At 42.2% G+C, this 22,813-nt stretch overlaps 1 protein-coding gene across 1 annotated transcript in view; it reads right to left on the bottom strand.

The window, feature by feature from the left end:
- DNAH3 (dynein axonemal heavy chain 3) overlaps nucleotides 1-22,813 on the bottom strand; it is a 176,080-nt gene that overhangs the window by 148,412 nt on the left and 4,855 nt on the right. The window contains exons 3-9 of the mRNA XM_059154472.1: nucleotides 22,381-22,776; nucleotides 17,566-17,670; nucleotides 16,801-17,023; nucleotides 7,079-7,151; nucleotides 6,528-6,702; nucleotides 4,257-4,446; nucleotides 2,312-2,507 (exon numbers count right to left, since the gene is read on the bottom strand). Of these exons, the coding sequence (XP_059010455.1) occupies nucleotides 2,312-2,507; nucleotides 4,257-4,446; nucleotides 6,528-6,702; nucleotides 7,079-7,151; nucleotides 16,801-17,023; nucleotides 17,566-17,670; nucleotides 22,381-22,410 (992 nt within the window). The 5' untranslated portion in view covers nucleotides 22,411-22,776. The remainder of the gene's footprint in view (nucleotides 1-2,311; nucleotides 2,508-4,256; nucleotides 4,447-6,527; nucleotides 6,703-7,078; nucleotides 7,152-16,800; nucleotides 17,024-17,565; nucleotides 17,671-22,380; nucleotides 22,777-22,813) is intronic.

Genomic DNA, 22,813 nt, shown 5'->3' with positions numbered 1-22,813 from the left:
TTATGTTACTTATCTTGAATTCAATCCTTAACGAACGTCCTACAGTGGCTCTTCAGACCACAACTCTCATTCTGGCCCCCAAGCCCCTTACCTTTCACTGGTCACTAGGTGACTTCTTAGAATTTTTAAAATTAAATCATGCAGGTCACAGAGAAAAGCTGTCTGTATCATTTCCTTAACAAATCTTTCTCATTTTTTTTTTTGTTGTTGTTCAACTGACAAAAATCTTCTAAATGATTTTGGTTCACTTTCACTTTTGTTGCCTGTATAATCTTTAGGGAACCCCTAAAAGCAAGTAGTAAGGATCCTTTCTTCTCAGAAGCTATAGATTCAATAATGTGCCATCTTTACTACATGAAAAATTAAATTCATCTCTACATCTCCTTGGCAGTGAGTATCTGGCAAATTTTACCATCCCTGAGACTCATCTTTTTTTGTTAATTTCCAGGTTATTTTTTGAGGTCATAAACATGCTTATAGTTAAAGCAGTACCTTCATTTATTGAACAATTACTATATGCCAAAGCTGTTCTAAACAACTCATCAAACAAAACACATGAGGTGTGTATCATTATTATTATTCCCATTTTACATATAAATAGATGGTGGCTTAGAGAGATTAGCTTCCCCAAAATCACACCATCTGTTACTGACAAAGCAAGAACCAGAACCAGTGTAGTTTGGGAGCCCATTCTATAAATTATTACCTTAAACACTTCTGCCTCATTAGAAAGTGAATTTTTTTTTTTCAGTGTCCTGACTGACACCTCCAATGACTTAGAAAACTAAATTCAGTCCAAAGAAGGGAATGTGCTTATTTCTTACCATTGGTGGGCTCCATGCCAGCTTGACCTCCCCCTCAATTGTCTTTGGAAATATAGGGACAGCTAAGAATGTGATAAACAAGTGAGTTCTCCAAGTAACAGGTCTCCCTTAAGACTAAACACATTCGAAGCTACAGAGACGTCCCAAAATAAAATATCTGAGTTACCGGTGAGGTCAATCAAAATTAAGTAAGCATATTTACCTCCAGTTTTTCTAATAAAAACTCAGATGGTGGCAACTCATCATGTCATCAGCCTGACCTTTCAGTGAACTCTGGTGGCCTCATTCTCCCACCAGGATTTACACCTCCCTTAACGGATCCCCCCCCCCCCCAAAATAGTCTTTCTCTGCAGCTGATGAATGGATAAACTAAACATGGGGCAGCCATGCAGTGGGGTAATATTCGGCTGGAGAATGGAATGAAATACTGATACATCATTCAATGTCAGATGAACCTGGAAAACATGTGCTAAGTAAAAAGCGGCCAGACACGAAAGGTCACATATTGTGTGATTCCATTTATACGAAGTGTCTGGAATAGGTTAAGTCTGTAGAGACAGAAAACAGATTAATGTTTGCCAGGGAAGGAAGAAGGGGTGGGAATGTGGGACTGCTAATGGATACTGCATTTCTTTCCGGGATGATGGAAATATTTTTGAAGGACAGGGTGGTCAGAGTTGGACAAATATGGAGTGCACTAAAAACAATGGTCCTGTGCACTTCAGAAGGGCAAATTGTATGGTGTGTGGATTATATCTCAATTTAGAAAAAGTGAAGGATGAAAAAAAAGCGGCTCCTATATTCTCTGAACTCCTTCACTTGCTGTGGCCAATTTAGTCATTGATGAACATAACCAAGACCCCTGCTTGCCATCCCTGGGCTGGCACTGAGTTACCTAAGGAATAAGACCCAATCCTCCATATGTCTTGGAAGCTAGAGTCAAACTGGCACACACACGATTGTAATTCAGTGCGATACATGTCCTCATGGAGGTAATGGCTCATTCACACTTAATGGGTACTTACAGTTTGCTGGGCACTGTTCTAAGTACGTTGAATGCATTAAGTTTTTTATTTATTTTTATTTATTTTATTTTTATTCCTCCTACCAACCCTATGAAGCAGGAACTCTTTTCCCAAATTTAGGGGTAAGGAAAGCAAGACACAGACAGTTGATGTAACACACCAATGTTACCTAGGAAGCAGCTGGGCTAAGATCTCACCTCAAGCGGGCTGGGTCCAAGACTGAGCTCTTCACCAGTACACGCCAGGGCTTAGCGACAGGGTTGGGGTGTCACGGGAACACAAAGCAGGGTCACTTCACTGCATGAAGAGCTGTCACTTAGAGTTTCCACGCACTTTGGGACTAGGATGTTCGTCATTTCCCTTCAAGGGGAAGGCTACCCCCACTGTGCCCAGCATAAGATACTGTCTTTTGTGGGCAAACCATCAAGAAGGGAAAGAAAAGGGAAGGGAGGAATGTCTTACTCTTTAAACCACAGTTCTTTTAGGCTGAGCATCATGGGGTTCACCGTGTGCAGATGCTCCTCATTCCACTTCTTGGCATTCCTGTAGACGTGGTGCCAGGGCACAGGGGCCCGGATCACTCTTTGAGGAAACATGCGGGGAATGTTCTTGATGAAGAGTCTTTTTCTCTCTGTTGGGTCCATGAGGATGTAATCAACTATAGAACCAACAGAGCAAACACTTTGTTAGTAAGTAGGGACCTTGAACACCCCATGCTCTAAGTTGCAGCTTGGAAGGTAAATGAGCCTCTGACCATTTACGCTGATAATATCCATTATGTTAATAATCCCTTGGGCATAACCAAATTGGGGAAGTGCCACTCTGTTGGTTTGTTTTCTTTCTGAAGATGTTCCGGGGGGAAGGAGGAGTGTAACTTCACAGTCCGAGGCTTAGAAACCGGGGGTTGAGCTCTATTTGGATATCTAGCATCATGTATGACAATGAACTAGTATTTGCTGATGCCTCATTAATCATTAATTGACTTCTCACACCTAAGCAGTCACACAAAAAATTCAATGCAACAGATGACACCAGATACTTAGAAATGGAAATTTAGGGGTGCCTTGGGTGGCACAGTCCAGTTAAACATCCGACTCTTGGTTTCAGCTCAGGTCTGACCCCCGGGGTGGTGGGATCAAGCCCTGTGTTGGGCTCTGTGCTCAGCAGGAAGTCTGCTCAGGGGGTTTCTCTCTCCTTCTTCCTCTGCCACTCCCTCCCGCATTCACGATCACTCTTTCTACCCCGTCCTCTCTAAAATGAATAACCTTAAAAAAAAAAAAATGGAAACTTAGAGACCAACTATTTCACACACTAAGGAAAGAAAGATGGGAAAAGCTTCACAGAGGGAGTGACGTTTGAGCTGGACTGGGAAGAATGAGTAGGAATTTGGAGACAGGATAAGAAGGGAAGAGCACGGGGGTCAGAAGAAACAGCATGTAATGAAGTGCAGTTCTAGGACTTCTGTAAAACATGCTCAAGGTGCTGGGAGTTATTTGGGGGCAGAAATACCAGACAAAAGTGGTAGAGTTCAAGGTGATAAGATTGCAGAAGTAGGTTAAAGCTGGAATTTGAAGGACTATCCATGTTTATGCTTATGAGTTTGGTTCTATCCTAGTGTAGACAAGAGGCCATTGCACTGACAGCATTAGGAAGTTAATTAGGAAATTTAAAATAACTAGGCTGCCTGGTATAGACAGCTGCTGTCCAGATAAAATAGGAAGGCAAGGGACTCATATGATCACCACTCGTCTTTAATATGTTTCTCACATTCCTCACCATCATTAAATATTTCCCAGTGACCTCCTGCATGTACCAGACGCAGCCCGAAGGATGAAGGGGAGCTAGGATCAGTAACATGACCTTCACCATCAGAGAACTGACAGTCTGATAAGGGAGCCAAGACCCGCAAGAAACGAAAAGACAATACCAGTGTTACATAATAGAAGAGAAATAATGGCCCAGGAGATATTCTAAAGCAGAGTGAGTTGAACGCAGAGACAGGAAGTCCTGTGCATGCAGAGCGATGGAGGGACCCCTGAGGGCTGCAGAGAGAGAAAAGTACTTAAGAGGCAGGTCTTGAGCTAGATCTTAAAACTTGAGTAGATCCTTGTTATTCCTAGTGCTGCCCCGGGGTGAGCAGTATCCACAGATCCTGGGAGCTTGTTAGAAATGCAGGCTCTCGGGCCCTACCCCAGATCTGTCTCATCAGAATCGCAAGATCCCCAAGTTATGTGGATGCACATCAAAGGGCAGGAAGTGCTGGTGTTGACCTGAATGATGTGGGGGAAATCATCTGAAGAAAAAGGATATTTTTGGCATTTTCAGAGGAACCAGGGTGGACTGATGGTGAGAGAAAGATGGTGTCCTCCGCAAAGGAACCCTCTGCCCCATTTACCCCCAGCCTTACCAATGCTTTTCATGAGGCTACTGTAGTAGTCATTTTCCTTCTCCTTCACTAGGCTGATCATCAGCGGCTCCAGCGAGGGACTTGTCAGCAGTGTGTTAGGAATCAGCTTTGAAATCTGATGCATCACTTCATCCTCCTCGGGGGCAATCATGTCTTTTCGGATGCCATTGGTCACATAGTAATAGTACCTCTTCCATAAACAAACCACCGGCAAGACAATGACTGTGATTGGTTAACGGTGCCCACCTGCCCACACCTGTCAGCCTCCAAGGGGCCCGTTCACACAGCACCTATCCTCACCCTTCACTCGCTGATGTTGGACTTTCTGGGCCCATTGCCACACACTCACTGCAGTGTGATGGTGGGCAAGTTTCTCCTTGACTCTGGAATGTTCAAACAGAGCCAGATATTTCAGTGGGGTAAAAGGATGGACTTGCCAAATGCTATGCAGGTAGGAACAGTGAAATGAGTACTACCCAGGGCTGAGGGAACCTATCTGGTGAACTTTAAGAAGATGATTAACAAGCTCTCAAATGGACCCAGTGATTCACCCTCTTCAACAACAACAGTGCCCTACAAAGCACTTTGATCCTGTGGCTTAAAGCTGCCAGTGAGGGAAAACTTCCCCAAGTCCAAGTGAGATTTACAGTACTTCTAATCTGACTGTGGGTTTCTGAGTTTAGAAAAGCAACACAAATGCACAAACTGAACAGAAATGGCCAGTGTGACCTGGTGACTTCATGAAGTTTTGTTTGTTTAGGGCACTAAGCTGCCAGATGGCTGATGAGTTCTAGAAACCAAAACTTTAAGACGGCTGAGAAGCACAAAGTGTAGGAAATCAGGTCTGACCTTTAGTGACTACTGTCTGTGGTCAGAGGAGGCTGAGCTCACCTTGCTCCGATCTTAAATAGAAGTTCCTTGGAGAGAAGAAACTTCCAAACTTCCCTCATTGTAAGAACCGTGTGGGGTGGGGAGAGAGGCTCTTATTAAAACGCAGATTCATGAGACCCCCTTAATCAGTTCGGGATTTTTCAACAAGCACCCCAGTTGATTCTTATCTTCAGGCAAGTGTGAGAAATGCTGTCGCAGAGACTTTATGGTCAGTCAGAGCTGGTCTTAATTCTAGTTATGCCTCTCATCAACTGTGTAACCTTTGTCAAGTTGCTTAATCAGACCTCACCCCAATTTCCACACCTGGACAACAGGAATCATCATAGTACCCAGGTCTCGAATGGAGTCAAGCGTCTAGAGGGTTTAGTGTGGAATCTTACCAGTAGCACATACTCAGTTGCTATCATTTTTATTATAAATTGGTTTATTATACATACTATAAACTCATAAGGTATTGGCTCTAAAGTTTTGTTCCTCTTCTTTTAAAATAGGTTGGGAACTCAAAAGTCTATCTAGAACCAAGCAGGTAGTTAATTGTTGAAAGTTGGTTGGACATAAGAAAATAATACAGAATACTAGAGATACACACACAAACTGGAAAATATACTTTTCATCTAAAGGAAGTAGCTATTTCTCAGCTTCAAATATCTTAATTTTTTCCAAAGAAGTTAGAAATCCAGCTTATGTGAGATTTCTCTCATTTTCAAAACACATCTATAGGCCAAATTCAGCCTATGGTAGAATTGCCATATAAAATATAGGATGGGGGCACCTGGGTGGCTCAGTGGGTTAAAGCCTCTGCCTTCTGCTCAGGTCATGATCTCAGGATCCTGGGATCGAGCCCCACATCGGGCTCTCTTTTTGGCAGGGAGCCTGCTTCCCCCACTCTTCTGCCTACCTCTCTGCCTACTTGTGGTCTTTCTCTCTCTCTCTAACAAATAAATAAAATCTTAAAAAAAATAATAAAATAAAATAAAATATAGGATGAAGTGAGTTATACTTATACATTTAGTACTTTGGTATAATTTTAAAAATTACTCATTGTGTATGTAAAATTCCAATTTAACTAGGTACCCTGTTTTTTGTTTTGTTTTTCAAAATCTGGCAACCCTAGCTTATGGGCCAGCATTTTGCAAGATAAGTTCTAAGAGACCCAAAGGTTTCTAAGACTTACTAAAATCACACACACACACACACACACACACACACACAACTCCTGTTATTCAGTAGTCTGTTATGGGGTCTGGACTTTGGTATTTTTAAAACATTCTGCTTTAAAATCATTCTGGGTGATTCTGCTGTTCTTCCCGAGTTTTGAATCCCTGAGATGCCAAGAATCACACTCAGCGAACTGAGAGAAAGGAAGCAACAAGAACGTACCTCTAAGTCTGAATCAGATGGCTGGGTTTCTTTACTTTCTATTTCCATTTCCCGCTGTAACATCACACTAATCTGTTCTTCCGGACTCATTGGCCTGCTTCCTAGAAGGGCTGAAGATGTCACCACCTCCTTCTTTGTGGGTGATGAGATTGAGATATTGAAGGCCAGCTTGGTCCTGAAAAGTAGACACAGCTCAGCCCTTGCTTCTCCGCTCTGTGTTGGGTCTACTGTCTTCAAGCTGCTAAGAGTTGTTCTGCAGTGGAAGCCCTTCTCCTCTGTGTCATCTATTAGCATGAGTCCCTCAATGACAACCTCTAACCATGGAACACCCACAGGGATGCTAGCATTGGTTTTACTTGTTGGTTAATTTAGTTTTATTCAGAGCCTTAAAGAATTGGGTTAAGAGCACTATGAGAAAAAAAAAAAAATGTGTTACCTGGAATCTGAGAATGCTCTGAAATCAAGATACATAGCAGGGTTTCAATGAGACTACAGGCTTCTGTAGTTCAGCTTGGTGTCCTGCAAACCCCAAAACCCACAGGGACACTTACCTGGTGGAATCCTCTTTGCCTCTAGAGGACAACTTTCTTTTCTTCTTTTTGGGTTCTGAAGAGTAGTTAGCTGCTAGAACAGTGGAGAAGAAACACATCAGGGATGACTAGTAGCCTTGGGCCAACCTTTGCCCATAGGGACAGGACTCTCAGGACAGTCCCAGAGCATACGAAGGGGAGTAGACTTGGCGCAGTGGGATGAGGCCAGAGACGGGCTACCTGGCCCCACATGCACCACTAAACACCTGTGCGACTCTGAAGAAGTAATTTCAACATTCCAGGCCTCGGCTTCCCCCACTGTGAAATGGGAACGCACATAACTTCCATTCATTTATACAACTGACAAGTATTAAGAATTGCCTACTTGGGGTGCCTGGGTGGCTCAGTGGGTTAACACCTCTGCCTTTGGCTCAGGTCATGATCCCAGGGTCCTGGGAACGACCCCCTTAGCAGAGAGCCTGCTTCCCCTTCTGTCTCCATCCGCCTCTCTGCCTACTTGTGATCTCTGTCTGTCAGAAAAACAAATAAAAATCTTAAAAAAAAAGAGAGAGAGAGAGAGAGAAGTGTCCACTTGATTCACTCACTAATCCTGTATGCTCTGTTTTCTAAACATTGGAAATTACTCCTTAATGTTTTTCTTTAAATAGGTGCGGACTTTCAAACTTAGTATATTTGTTTTAAAGGAAATACCATATGATTATTACAAATAAAAAAACCAATATCATTTGCAATAAATACAAGGTAACTACAAACAAATTTGGTAAATGATATAAAACTTATTAGTAAACTTTAACTAGATACTATCACTTGCTTAAGTCTCTAGCCTAAACAAATTAACAAGTAACATAGAAATGTTAGACAGTATTAAATCGACATTTTGACAGAATCAGAGAGAACTGAAGACCCCTAATCTAGATGTATTCTGAGTTCATACTTTGACCTTCTCAACTGACTCCAAATACAACAATAATAGACTCTTTAAAAATTAAAAAAAATTACAATATTCAACAAGATGCTTCCTAGGTGGACCAGAAATACACAGAGGATGAAGTATAAGTTATAAATTTGGCTTCTGTGTCCAAGAGCAGGGAGGAGTTTAGGTATATTATACTTGGGGGAGTCAGAGAATCCAAAAACACTCCATGATGTAGGAGACTGGTGCTAGGCTCACAGCATAAAGCCAGGACTGAAGCAAGACTGCCCTACCCACAAAGACACAGCAACACTGCCATACAGATAAAGCACAGAGATACTCAATTCATATGGTAGCCAGAGATAACAAGAGAGCCAGATAATAACTAGGCTGGGCTTCACACAGCTCAGGGACTGCATCTATATGACCCAAATATCACCTTAGAATGGGAGTCCTAAATCACCTATACAAGGTCTGATACTAATTTGAGGTCCTAAGTGGACAGATGAAGGCATAAGAATTAAAAAAAAAAATCAGGAGTTGGAATCAAGATGGAGGAGAAGTAGCAGGCTGAGACTACTTCAGCTAGCAGGAGATCAGCTAGATAGCTTATCTAAAGATTGCAAACACCTATAAATCCAACGGGAGATCGAAGAGAAGAAGAACAGCAACTCTAGAAACAGAAAATCAACCACTTTCTGAAAGGTAGGACTGGCGGAGAAGTGAATCCAAGGCGACGGGAAGATAGACGGGGAGGGGCCGGATCCCAGCAAGCCACGGAGCAATGGAGCACAAAATCAGGACTTTTAAAAGTCTGTTCCGCTGAGGGACATTGCTCCAGAGGCTAAATCAGGGTGAAGCCCACGCGGGGTCAGTGTGGCCTCAGGTCCCGCAGGGTCACAGAAGGATCGGGGGTGTCTGAGTATCACAGAGCTTACAGGTATTAGAACAGGGAAGCTGGCTACAGAGACAGAGCCGAGGACTGAGCTCCCAGCTTGGGGTTACCTTGAACCGGTCACAGGCTTGGTGAGCTTGGAGCGCGGCCAGAGGCCATGGAGATGGGAGTAACTGGGCGCGGTTCTCTGAGGGCACACTGAGGAGTGGGGCCCCGGGCTCTCAGCTCCTCTGGGCCGGAGACCAGGAGGCCGCCATTTTCATTCCCGTCCTCCAGAACTCTACGGAAAGTGCTCAGGGAACAAAAGCTCCTGAAAGCAAACCTGAGCGGATTACTTAGCCCGGCCCCTGGTAAGGGCAGTGCAATTCCGCCTGGGGCAAAGACACTTGAGAATCACTACACCAGGCCCCTCCCCCAGAAGATCAACAAAAAATCCAGCCAGGACCAAGTTCACCTACCAAGGAGTGCAGTTTCAATACCAAAAGAGCAGTGGAATTCCAGAGGAGGAGAAAGAGAGCATGGAACTCATGGCTTTCTCCCCATGGTTCTTTAGTCTTGTAGTTAATTTAACTTTTTTTCTTTTTTTTAATCTCTTCTTCTGCTAACTTTTTTTAACTTTTACCCTTTTCTTTTTTAACGTTTTTTAACTAGTTTATCTAATAAATATTTTTTCTTTTTTATACTTTTTCTTTATTCATTTTCTTTTTTTAATTGTTTCTTTTCTTTCTTTCTTTGTTTTTTTCTTTCTGAACCTTTTTTTAACCCCTTTCTCCCCGCTCACGATTTGGGATCTCTTCTGATTTGGTTCAAGCATATTTTCCTGGGGTTGTTGCCACCCTTTTAGTATTTTACTTGCTCCTTCATATACTCTTATCTGGACAAAATGACAAGGCGGAAAAACTCACCACAAAAAAAAGAACAAGAGGCAGTACCGAAGACTAGGGACCTAATCAATACAGGCATTGGTAATATGTCAGATCTAGAGTTCAGAATGATGATTCTCAAGGTTCTAGCTGGGCTCGAAAAAGGCATGGAGGATATTAGAGAAACCCTCTCGGGAGATATAAAAGCCCTTTCTGGAGAAATAAAAGAACTAAAATCTAACCAAGTTGAAATCAAAAAAGCTATTAATGAGGTGCAATAAAAAATGGAGGCTCTCACTGCTAGGATAAATGAGGCAGAAGAAAGAATTAGTGATATAGAAGACCAAATGACAGAGAATAAAGAAGCTAAGCAAAAGAGGGACAAACAGCTACTGGACCATGAGGGGAGAATTCGAGAGATAAGTGACACCATAAGACGAAACAACATTAGAATAATTGGGATTCCAGAAGAAGAAGAAAGAGAGAGGGGAGCAGAAGGTATACTGGAGAGAATTATTGGACAGAATTTCCCCAATATGGCAAAGGGAACAAGCATCAAAATCCAGGAGGTGCAGAGAATAGAATCCCCCTCAAAATCCATAAGAATAGGTCCACAATCCGTCACCTAATGGTAAAATTTACAAGTCTTAGTGACAAAGAGAAAATCCTGAAAGCAGACTGGGAAAAGAGGTCTGTAACATACAATGGTAAAAATATTAGATTGGCAGCAGACTTATCTACAGAGACCTGGCAGGCCAGAAAGAGCTGGCATGATATATTCAGAGCACTAAACAAGAAAAACATGCAGCCAAGAATACTATATCCAGCTAGGCTATCATTGAAAATAGAAGGAGAGATTAAAAGCTTCCAGGACAAACAAAAACTGAAAGAATTTGCAAACACCAAACCAGCTCTACAGAAAGTATTGAAAGGGGTCCTCTAAGCAAAGAGAAAGCCTAAAAGGAGTAGAGCAGAAAGGAACAGAGACAATATACAGTAACAGTCACCTTACAGGCAATACAATGGCACTAAATTCATATCTCTCAATAGCTACCCTGAATGTTAATGGGCTCAAGGCCCCAATCAAAAGACACAGGGTATCAGAATGGATAAAAAAACAAAACCCATCTATATGTTGCCTACAAGAAACTCATTTTCAATCTGATGACACCTCCAGATTTAAAGTGAAGGGGTGGAAAACAATTTACCATGCTAATGGACATCAGAAGAAAGTAGGAGTGGCAATCCTTATATCAGATCAATTAGATTTTATGCCAAAGACTATAATAAGGGATGAGGAAGGACACCATATCATACTCAAAGGATCTGTCCAACAAGAAGATCTAACAATTTAAAATATCTATGCCCCCAACATGGGAGCAGCCAACTATATAAACCAATTAATAACAAAATCAAATAAACACATCAACAGTAATACAATAAAAGTAGGGGACTTTAACACTCCCCTCACTGAAATGGACAGATCATCCAGGCAAAAGATCAACAAGGAAATAAAGGCCTTAAATGACACACTGGACCAGATGGACATCACAGACATATTCAGAACATTTCATCCCAAAGCAACAGAATACACATTCTTCTCTAGTGCACATGGAACATTCTCCAGAATAGATCACATCCTGGGTCCTAAATCAGGTCTCAACCGGTATCAAAATATTGGGATCATTCCCTGCATATTTTCAGACCACAGTGCTCTGAAACTAGAACTCAATCACAAAAGGAAACTTGGAAAGAACCCAAATACATGGAGACTAAACAGCATATTTCTAAAGAATGAATGGGTCAACCAGGAAATTAAAGAAGAATTGAAAAAATTCATGAAAACAAATGATAATGAAAACACAACGGTTTAAAATCTGTGGGACACAACAAAGGCAGTCCTGACAAGAAAATACATAGCGGAACAAGCCTTACTCAAGAAACAAGAAAGGTCTCAGGTACACAACCTAACTCTACACCTAAAGGAGCTGGAGAAAGAACAAGAAAGAAACCCTAAACCCAGCAGGGGAAAATAAATCATAAAGATCAGAGCAGAAATCAATGAAATAAAAACCAAAAAAACAATAGAACAAATCAACGAAACTAGGAGCTGATTCTTTAAAAGAATTAATAAGATTGATAAACCCCTGGCCAGACTTATCAAAAAGAAAAGAGAAAGGACCCAAATAAAATCATGAATGAAAGAGGAGAGATCACAACCAACAACAAAGAAATACAAACAATTATAAGAATATATTATGAGCAACTCTACGCCAACAAATTTGACAATCTGGAAGAAATGGATGCATTCCTGGAGACATATAAACTATGACAACTGAACCAGGAAGAAATAGAAAGCCTGAACAGACCCATAATCAGTAAGGAGATTGAAACAGTCATCAAAAATCTCCAAACAAACAAAAGCCTAGGGCCAGACGGCTTCCTGGGGGAATTCTACCAAACATTTAAAGAACTTATTCCTATTCTCCTGAAACTGTTCCAAAAAATAGAAATGGAAGGAAAACTTCCAAACTCATTTTATGAGGCCAGCATCACCTTGATCCCAAATCCAGACAAGGATGCCATCAAAAAAGAGAGCTATAGACCAATATCCTTGATGAACACAGATGTGAAAATTCTCACCAAAATACTAGCCAATAGGATTCAACAGTACATTAAAAGGATCATTCACCACGACCAACTGGGATTTATTCCAGGGCTGCAAGGTTGGTTCAACATCCGCAAATCAATCAATGTGATACAACACATTAATAAAAGAAAGAACAAGAACCATATGATACTCTCAATAGATGCTGAAAAAGCATTTGACAAAGTACAGCATCCCTTCCTGATCAAAACTCTTCAAAGTATAGGGATAGAGGGCACATACCTCAAGATTATCAAAGCCATCTGTGAAAAACCCACCACAAATATCATTCTCAATGGAGAAAAACTGAAAGCTTTTCCACTAAGGTCAGGAACACAGCAGGGATGTCCATTATCGCCACTGCTATTCAACATAGTACTAGAAGTCTTAGCCTCAGCAATTAGACAACAAAAGGAAATTAAAGGCATCCAAAATGGCAAAGAAGTAGTCAAACTATCACTCTTCGCAGATGATATGATACTATATGTGGAAAACCCAAAAGACTCCACTCCAAAACTGCTAGAACTTGTACAGGAATTCAGTAAAGTGTCAGGGTATAAAATCAATGCACAGAAATCAGTTGCATTTCTCTACACCAACAACAAGACAGAAGAAAGAGAAATGGAGTCAATCCCTTTTACAATTGCACCCAAAACCATAAGATACCTAGGAATAAACCTAGCCAAAGAGGCACAGAGTCTATACTCAGAAAACTATAAAGTACTCATGAAAGAAATTGAGGAAGACACAAAGAAATGGAAAAAATGTTCCATGCTCCTGGATTGGAAGAATAAATATTGTGAAAATGTCTATGCTACCTAAAGCAATCTACACATTTAATGCAATTCTTATCAAAGTACCATCCATCTTTTTCAAAGAAATGGAACAAATAATCCAAAAATTTATATGGAACCAGAAAAGACCTTGAATAGCCAAAGGAATATTGAAAAAGAAAGCCAACGTTGGTGGCATCACAATTCCGGACTTCAAGCTCTATTACAAAGCTGTCATCATCAAGAGAGTAAGGTACTGGCACAAAAACAGACACATAGATGAATGGAACAGAATAGACAGCCCAGAAATAGACCCTCAACTCTATGGTCAACTAATCTTCAACAAAGCAGGAATGAATGTCCAATGTAAAAAGGACAGCCTCTTCAATAAGTGGTGTTGGGAAAATTGGACAGCCACATGCAGAAAATTGAAATTGGACCATTTCCTTATACCACACACAAAAATAGACTCAAAATAGATGAAGGACCTCAATGTGAGAAAGGAATCCATCAAATCCTTGAGGAGAAAACAGGCAGCAACCTCTTCGACACCAGCCACAGCAACTTCTTCCTAGGAACATCGCCAAAGGTAAGGGAAGCAAGGGCAAAAATGAACTATTGGGATTTTATCAAGATCAAAAGCTTTTGCAAAGCAAAGGAAACAGTTAACAAAACCAAAAGACAACTGAAGAATGGGAGAAGATATTTGCAAATGACGTATCAGATAAATGGCTAGTGTCCAAAATCTATAAAGAACTTAGCAAACTCAACACCCAAAGAACAAATAATCCAATCAAGAAATGGGCAGAAGACATGAACAGACATTTCTGCAAAGAAGACATCCAGATGGCCAACAGACACATGAAAAAGTGCTCCATATCACTTGGCATCAGGGAAATACAAATCAAAACCACAATGAGATATCACCTCACACCAGTCAGAATGGCTAAAATTAACAAATCAGGAAATGACAGATGCTGGCGAGGATGTGGAGAAAGGGGAACCCTCCTACACTGTTGGTGGGAATGCAAGCTGGTGCAGCCACTCTGGAAAACAGCATGGAGGTTCCTCAAAATGTTGAAAATAGAACTGCCCTATGACCCAGCAATTGCACTACTGGATATTTACCCTAAATATACAAACGTAGTGATCCGAAGGGGCACGTGCACCTGAATGTTTATAGCAGCAATGTCCACAATAGCCAAACTATGGAAAGAACCTAGATGTCCATCAACAGATGAATGGATCAAGAAGATGTGGTATATATACACAATGGAATACTATGCAGCCATCAAAAGAAATGAAATCTTGCCATTTGTGACGACATGGATGGAACTAGAGGTTATCATGCTTAGCAAAATAAGTCAAGCAGAGAAAGACAATTATCATATGCTCTCCCTGATATGAGGAAGTGGAGATGCAACATGGGGGGTTAAGGAGGTAGGAGAAGAATAAATGAAACAAGATGGGATTGGGAGGGAGACAAACCATAAGTGACTCTTAATCTCACAAAACAAACTGAGGGTTGCTGGGGGTAGGGGGGTTAGGAGTTATGGACATTGGGGAGGGTATGTGCTATGGTGAGTGCTGTGAAGTGTGTAAACCTGGCGATTCACAGACCTGTGCCCCTGGGGATAAAAATATATTATATGTTTATAAAAAATGAAAAATAAAAAAAATCAGATTAAGAAGGCATTGTCAAAAGGGTACACATTGATTACAATTATAAGTGAAAACAAGCAAAACTAATCTATGGTGACAAAACCCAGAAAGTGGTTATGTTGGCCAGGGATGGTATTGGGTAGGAGAGAGAACTCATTGGCAGTGAGTACAAGAGAACTTTCTCTAGTGAAGGAAATGCCCCGTATCCTGTTTGGGTGGTGGCTATATGGTATAAACAATTGCCAATACTCACTGAACTGAACATGTAAGATCTATGCATCTTATTATATGTGAATCACACTTCAATAAAAACAATGGGGGGGATCATGTAGCAAGAATGGAAAAAAACCTTTCAACACAAGTCAGCGAACTAAAATCACAGAAAAAAAACCTGATTCTAAGAAAGATAGCTAATAAACTAAAAAATCAAGGGATAGATTCACAAAGTGAAAATAATACAGCATTATAAACATTGCTCCAAAAAAAGTGTTTAAGATCCTCCCAGGAATTGAAAAAGCTATGCCCATAAGAATAAAATGAGAGGGGCTCCTGGGTTGCTCAGTGGTTAAAGCCTCTGCCTTCGGCTCAGGTCATGATCCCAGGGTCCTGGGATCGAGCTTCGCATCAGGCTCTCTGCTCGGCAGGGAGCCTGCCTCCTCCTCTTTTCTCTCTCTCTCTCTCCCTGCCTCTCTGCCTACTTGTGATCTGTCTATCAAATAAATAAAAATCTTAAAAAAAAAAGAATAAAATGAGAAATTGGGAGGGGTGACACCCATTGAGTAGAACCAATTAGAAAATCTGAAAATGTAAAGATATTGTCATGAAAATTTAAAAAAAAAAAAAGGACATTCATTAGACATGATAAACTCAAGTCTCAACAGAGTTGAAGAGCAAATAACTGAATTAGAAGATACATGTCGGGGCACCTGGGTGGCTCAGTCCTTAAGCATCTGTCTTTAGCTCAGGTCATGATCCCAGAGTCCTGGGATCAAGCCCCACATCAGCCTCCTTGCTCTGTGGGAAGCCTGCTTTTCCTTCTCCCACTACCCCTGCTTGTGTTCCTTTCTCGTTGTGTCTCTCTCTGTTAAATAAATAAATAAAATCTTAATAAAAATAAAAAAAAGATACATCTGAGGAACTCACCGAGACACTGAAGAGAAAAAAAAGAAAAATATGAAAATAAGTTTGAGACAGAGGGCAGATGAAGAGTTTCCAACATACATGCAGTAAGAATTACTGATGAATAAGTAGATTAAATTGTACCTAGTAGTATTAAATAAATTAATAAATTACTATGGTAAGTAGTTTCCAAGATGGCCCTCAAGGATTCCCCACCTCCTGGTATCAAGCGTATGTGGGCTAGACCTACAGGCTCACTTCTAATAAACAGCATACAGCCAAAGTGATACGATATCATTTCTAAAATTAATAAGTTCCCAAAAGACTATGGTTTCTGTCTTTTTGTCTCCCTTCTCTCTCTTGTTCTCTGCCTTGGTCCTTCTGAGGGAAGCCAGAAGCCATGTTGTGAGCTGCCCTCATAGAAAGGCTCACGTGGAGGAAACTGATGTCCATGGCCAACAGCCAACAAAAACCTGTGGGCCTGAGTGAGCATGGAAGAGGATCCTTCCCTGGGTGCCTTTAGATGATTGTGGTTCTGGCTGCCCAGATTCTTACCTCATAGAAACTGTGGGATAATAAATACTGGTTGTTTTAAACCGTTAAGTCTTCGGGGTACTTTGTTATGCAGCAATCAATAACACAAGTGTTTGGTGTGTGGTAGATGTAAGGGACATGGCATATGGTAAATGTAATCTTAGCTGTTACAATCATTCTCATTTCACTGACTGAGAGTCTGTGAGGTTATCCAAGGTTAGCTGCAGCAAGCAAAGGAGAAAGAAGTAGAACCCAGGACTAAAAATCCCACCCAACACCCCATTCTGAGCTGGTATGGCCACATTGATACAAATACCTAATGGCAGCCCCTGAACATTCTTTTCCCTAGGGACATTGATGGTGACTGGCTGGTAAACCTTCAGCAGGTCCTTCAACTTCAGGTCCTGGGCCGTCAAAGAATAGTTGTTGGCAATGGAGTCGCTGGGTCCGCGGTAGTGGTGCTGCTCTTTGAAGGGTGCAGCCAGGGTCCACGATGTGCGTTGCATCAAGGGGGGATAAAAGCTGTGTGACATGACGGTCTACAAGGGAAGATATACAGAGTATGATGCGGGGAAGGACACCGCTTGGAGAAGCTTAAGCTTCACTCACATGGAAACTCAGGGAGACCCGCGCGCGTGCCTTATGCTGTTTCTACCTTTTACAAACTCAGGCAAATGTTTCCTGGATGGTCACCAATTATGCTTCTCTGTCTACTGTGAGCATGATTTCTGATGTCAAGGACAACAGCTGGCTTTCAATAAACCGTGTATCTGTGAGTCAGGTAATTTATTTCTATTGTCTTTATTCTTTACAGACATGGCTATAAGGTAGAAATAATGGAAGATGCAGACGTTTGGAAAGGTTCAACAGTACAGAGAAGGGAGAAGGCTGGATCTTAACTCACCTTTGTGCTACGGGATAGCTTCCCCCCCACACACACACCTGGAGTCTTTTCTGGTAGCAGAGGTGACCAAAGAGCCAATGACCCCACTTGTCAAATCTGACTGCTTATCCCTCACTCCACTCCCGTACCCCACCACTGCCCAGTAACAGCAGAAGACCAGTAGCCAGATGAACATACCTGATAGAGTTCAGACGGTTCCTCTCCAGCAGAAGCAGGCAGAGGGGGCAGCTCTGGCTGCATCTGGGAGTGGCTCATATGATGTATCGAGTCACTCTTGGTGATCTGTGGGAAAGGGGAACAAAGCCACTCTTTAGGAATTAGGAAAGATTTCCAAACCTCTAGGTTGGGCATGGAGTAAAGAGATCCCCAAGATGGGGCACCTGGGTGGCTCAGTGGGTTGAGCCTCTGCCTTCAGCTCAGGTCATGATTCCAGGGTCCTGGAATCGGGCCCCGCATCAGGTTCTCTGCTCGGCGGGGGGCCTGCTTCACCCTCTCCCCTCTCTCTGCCTGCCTGTCTGCCTACTTGTGATCTCTGTCAAATAAATCAATAAAATCTTAAAAAAAAAAAAAAGAGATCCCCAAGAAAGGGGTTAGAGAGAGTTTTGTCCACTAAACACCCTTCTCACCCCCATCCATCCATCCATCCATGGTGTAGGTTTCATTTTTAAATTAGCAACCTGTCTCTCCTCCAGTGTCTTTTCCTTGTGCACCTCACTATAAGCAAATTAACATACATTTTTCCCCAGGAAGACCCCAAGTTACCCTATTTTGGGTCGTGATTCAAGGGGCTAGCTTTAAAAAAATGGACTCTAGCATTTTACAAATACACAATTCCAAAGAGAAATATGCTTATGCAGGGGCATTGTACTTTCTGTGAGTGTAACATATACATGAGTAACCCTCTGTGCTGCCTATAAAAAGAAAAAAATATCACTTAAATGGTATGGGTATCTGAGTCCACCAATCCCTTCAGTGAATGTGCACTTAGGGGTGACCCTCAGGTAGGGGTGAACTTGTGTCTCCCATGGCCACTCTCAGTTCCCAAGCACCTCTCCTGAGCAGAGCTAAAAGCGAATGCAATGTTGAGCGATTCTGTGTGTGTTTCTCTGTCCTAGGACCCAGCCCCTACATGCAGGACCACTACTTACGTGGGGCTGCGATGGAGAAAGTGCAATGTGTCCCAACATAGAGGAAAACTGCAGGGCTGGGCTTAATTTAGAGGTGTTTCTACATGGCTCTTTAAAGATGGTTTAAGGGATGTTCAAGGACACTTTTGACTCTCCATGATTTTTCACTTTAGGCAATGACTTTGGACTGAACTCTGTAAGATGAGACATTACTGGATTGATTTGATTTACTTGAGTCAGCAAATTATGTCATGCAGGGTAACTGACAGGGGGTAGCAGATAGGGGATATATGAAGCAGATGTCAGCCACCCTCATACCCTAACCAACTGCTCACTGATGACTCAACCTCAGAAAATATTAGCAATAATAACAACACTCTCATTATTCTGAATTATTTCCTTCTAGGCCACATAGAACCCAATGAGTTTTTTTATACCCCTGTTCAACCTGAAAAAAACTAAAGTTCAGAGAATATAGGTAACACATCCTAGCCACACAGAGGTGCTTTTAAATACACATGACTCCATCCCAACATTGGAAATGGCAAGTATCACTAACAGGACAAGTTATTTTAGGAAGGTGTTAAAATGAAACAAAAACATGCAAACCCATAAATACAGATAGGGAGCAAGCCTGAGATCTTTAAAAACATACAACAGGCCCACTGGTCTGATGGCCTAATCCAGTTATTCTCAAAAATGGTAGCACACCAGACTCCCCAACAGAACTTCATTAAAAATCAGGGTGCATGGGATTCAATTTAAACAAGATGAGTTTGAGACCTACAGACCTTGTTTGTAGCTTAGAGAGTTCATTTTGTTGATTTAAATAACTACATCTCTCTCTCTCTGCTCTTGACCTCAATTTCAAGGACCTAAGAATTGATCGATGATCTCCATGATGATTTTCTCTACTGAAATCAGTATCAGAGGGTGCCTGGTAGCTCAATGTGTTGAGTATTGGACTCTTGGTTTGGGCTCAGGTCATAATTTCATGGGTGGGGAGATTGAACCTTGTGTCGGGCTCTGTGCTCAGTGGGGGTTGGCTTGAAGAGTCTCTCCCTCTGCCACTCCCCCCACCCATTCGTGTGCATGCCTGTGTGTGTACGTTCTCTCTTGCAAATAAAATGAATCTTAAAAAAAAATTAATATCAGGGACGCCTGGGTGGCTCAGTTGGTTAAGCGGCTGCCTTCAGCTGAGGTCATGATCCTAGCATCCTGGGATCTAGTCCCACATCCAGCGCCTTGCTCAGCAGGGAGTCTGCTTCTCCCTCTGCCTCTGTCTGCCACTCTGTCTGCCTGTGCTCACTCGTTCTGACAAATAAATAAATAAAGTCTTAAAAAAAATTAATATCAGATCTGCACCAATCAGTTGAACAAAATGAGAAAACTCTGACATCAGCCTGAAAGGAAACTGGTCATGCACAGTGGGTACCACACCATCTGGGGCAGATTCTGACAACACACTTCTAGCACCATGAAGTTGTTTATGATTTCCTTCAGGACCCCAGATGTACAACATATACCGATTGGTAAGTTACAGCTGCCTGTTTTTTGTCTTTGCAAGCAAGGTTTTGTGGTCCGTGGAAATCTTTCCCCTTAGCCTAGCTTTTAAATCTGTTTCAAATAAGATGTCTTCATTAAACGAGCAACAAGCAAACACTTAAGTGTTTACTCAGACATCATGAGTAAGTGACCAGCAACAGTGGTAATGAGTAACTAACCCCCAAACCCTGACCTTTTGCAGTCAAGGAGGATGTTAATATTTTTCGGGAGATGCCTTGGCCTTCACGCTTCTACTCGTCAGTGGGAATAAACCTGACATCAGCCCTGATACCAGTTGGGAAGTTACTCTTCCTATCAAGAAGCAGAACACAGCCCTAAGTGGACATAACTGGCTCTTCTCCAATTTCAGTCCATGTTACACAATACGCTGATCCCAGCCCCTGGCTACTGTGAAGGACATGTAACACAGGTCTGGCCAATCAGGGCACTCCGTCTTCCTAGACACAGTGATAGCCCAGGGACAGGCATATGACCTAAGCTGGGCTGATCAGAGTCTTTCCTGACACTTTCACAGACCTACTGAGAAAGAGGCACTCTCAACACCCATCTCTGCCTGATGCGGGAATAAAGCTCTCCTTAAAATAAAGCCAACCTAGAAGACAGCATTAACAACCAGAAGGCGAAAGATGGACTCCCAGTGACATCAGCTGACTCCGGGATCCAATTTGGACTTCTCAATTACTTGAGCCCAGAGATTCCCTTTTGGGTTTGAGCCAGATTGAATTATATTTGTGCTCCTCCATACTCAGAGATGGTCACCCAAGGGGCAGACACAGAAGCAGCTGAGTCATCATACAAAGAGACAAACCACTCTTGGGAAAAGAAAGAAAAGCAAAGCATTTCACAAGAAAGCCAACATTAAGAATTTTACAGAACGTAATAGAGCAGAACCTTGGAAGCAGAACCTCTGAAGAACAAATTAAGTTTGAGCTAGTTTATAAGCACAGGCTAAGATTTATACACACAGAGCCATAACTACTCTGAGAGCAGAAAACATCTCAGTGCATGGGACAGGAAAACCTATACACACAGCATCAGCAGATCTGGAAATCAATTCCAGAACAGAACAAAGATACTTTTCTTTTAAAGAGTTTTTATTTATTTCTTTGACATACAGATCACAAGTAGGCAGAGAGGCAGGCAGAGAGATAGGGGGAAGCAGGCTCCCCACTGAGCACACAGCCTGATGCGGGGGCGGGGCGGGGGGGGGGGCTCAATCCCAGGACCCTGACCTGAGATCATGACCTGAGCCAAAGGCAGAGGCTTTAACCCACTGAGCCATCCCAAAGATACTTTTTTCTTGATTGACCATACCTGGCCAAGAACTCTCTGTGGCATCTTTAAGGGGAAAGAGACAGTGACTTTTGTAAGAACTACGCAGTATGCAAAATAGTTTGTTAAAAATGTTAATGCTTAAGTGTTTTCTCTAGTAAACTGTAGGGAGTTTTCATTTTAGGTAGTGGATTCAGCCATTACCAACAAATCCACCTTAATTTTATTAAGTTCCAATTTAAAATGCTCCTTTGGGCATGTTAGTGTATGGCAACCTAGTGGAGCTTGGCTTTTAAAATCAGGATTCAGACACCTAGATCAGGAGGAACTATTACTTTCAGAGGGCTGATTTCTTTTCTTTTCTTTTTTTTTTTTTAAGATTTTATTTATTTATTTGACAGACAGAGATCACAAGTAGGCAGAGAGGCAGGCAGAAAGAGAGAGGAGAGGAAGCAGGCTCCCTGCGGAGCAGACAGCCCGATGCAGGGCTTGATCCCAGGACCCTGGGATCATGACCTGAGCCGAAGGCAGCGGCTTTAACCCACTGAGCCACCCAGGCGCCCCCAGAGGGCTGATTTCTGACTTCAGATGTCCTTTGCACATTCTTCTTGGGGGCCATTCCCAAATGCTCACCTGCTATAACAGGAGCACTCAATTTTTAGTTAAAAATACAGATTTGGAGGGGCACACTGTACACCCAGTGTTGGGAATTATTGGATGGAAGAGATCATCTAATGGCCTTGGAAGGGAAGGGAAAGGAACAAGAGGTGTCTGTTCCTAAAATTTTCACAGCAAAACCTGAGGATGTTCAAAAGCCTAATTCAGCAAAGAGCATATTTCAAAGGACACACATAAAAATGTGGCAAACACACTTGCTCAGTCCAGGGGATCGGACATGGCAATTAGTAATTAGTCTATCATCGAAATATCCCCTTCCCGCCCACCCTCCAATTTCCTACATATTGAAAATACAGGTTTAAAAAAAGAAGAAGAAGAAGAAGAAATACACCTCAAAATTCACACCTACCTTCGGAGATGAGCAACCCATGTCACTCATATTGTCCACTCTAACTGGATCTATTACAATACGAATAAAGAGCTCTCAGTTTCTTGGGGGACGATCCTCTCCTACCAGTGGCTCTGGAATTCACAATTCCTTATAGCATAATGGGGATGACACAGAAGATGGAACTTTCTAAATGTTCTGAAAGCTCTGTTCACCGGGCTGCCTCTCTGAGGTCACAGACTTCGGGCCCCTGGGGAGCTTCCCTGGTAGAAGAAGAAAGGGAAGCTACAGAATGAAGGGCTCTGCTGGGCTTTTCTGCTATGGTTCCTGCACCTCCGTCTGCGCAGTCTTCCCTTCCACTGAGCAGCTCCTCTCTTGGAACTTTTCCAGGAACACACCGAGTTCGCTGTAGAAAAACTGAAGTAGGGTTACATATTAATACAGAGAAGAGGGA

Source organism: Mustela lutreola, chromosome 17 (genome assembly GCF_030435805.1).
Source record: "Mustela lutreola isolate mMusLut2 chromosome 17, mMusLut2.pri, whole genome shotgun sequence".
In the NCBI taxonomy this organism is placed as follows: Eukaryota; Metazoa; Chordata; class Mammalia; order Carnivora; family Mustelidae; genus Mustela; species Mustela lutreola.
The sequence above is the reverse complement of the archived record's forward strand: the minus strand, read 5'-3'. Positions and strand labels throughout refer to the sequence as shown.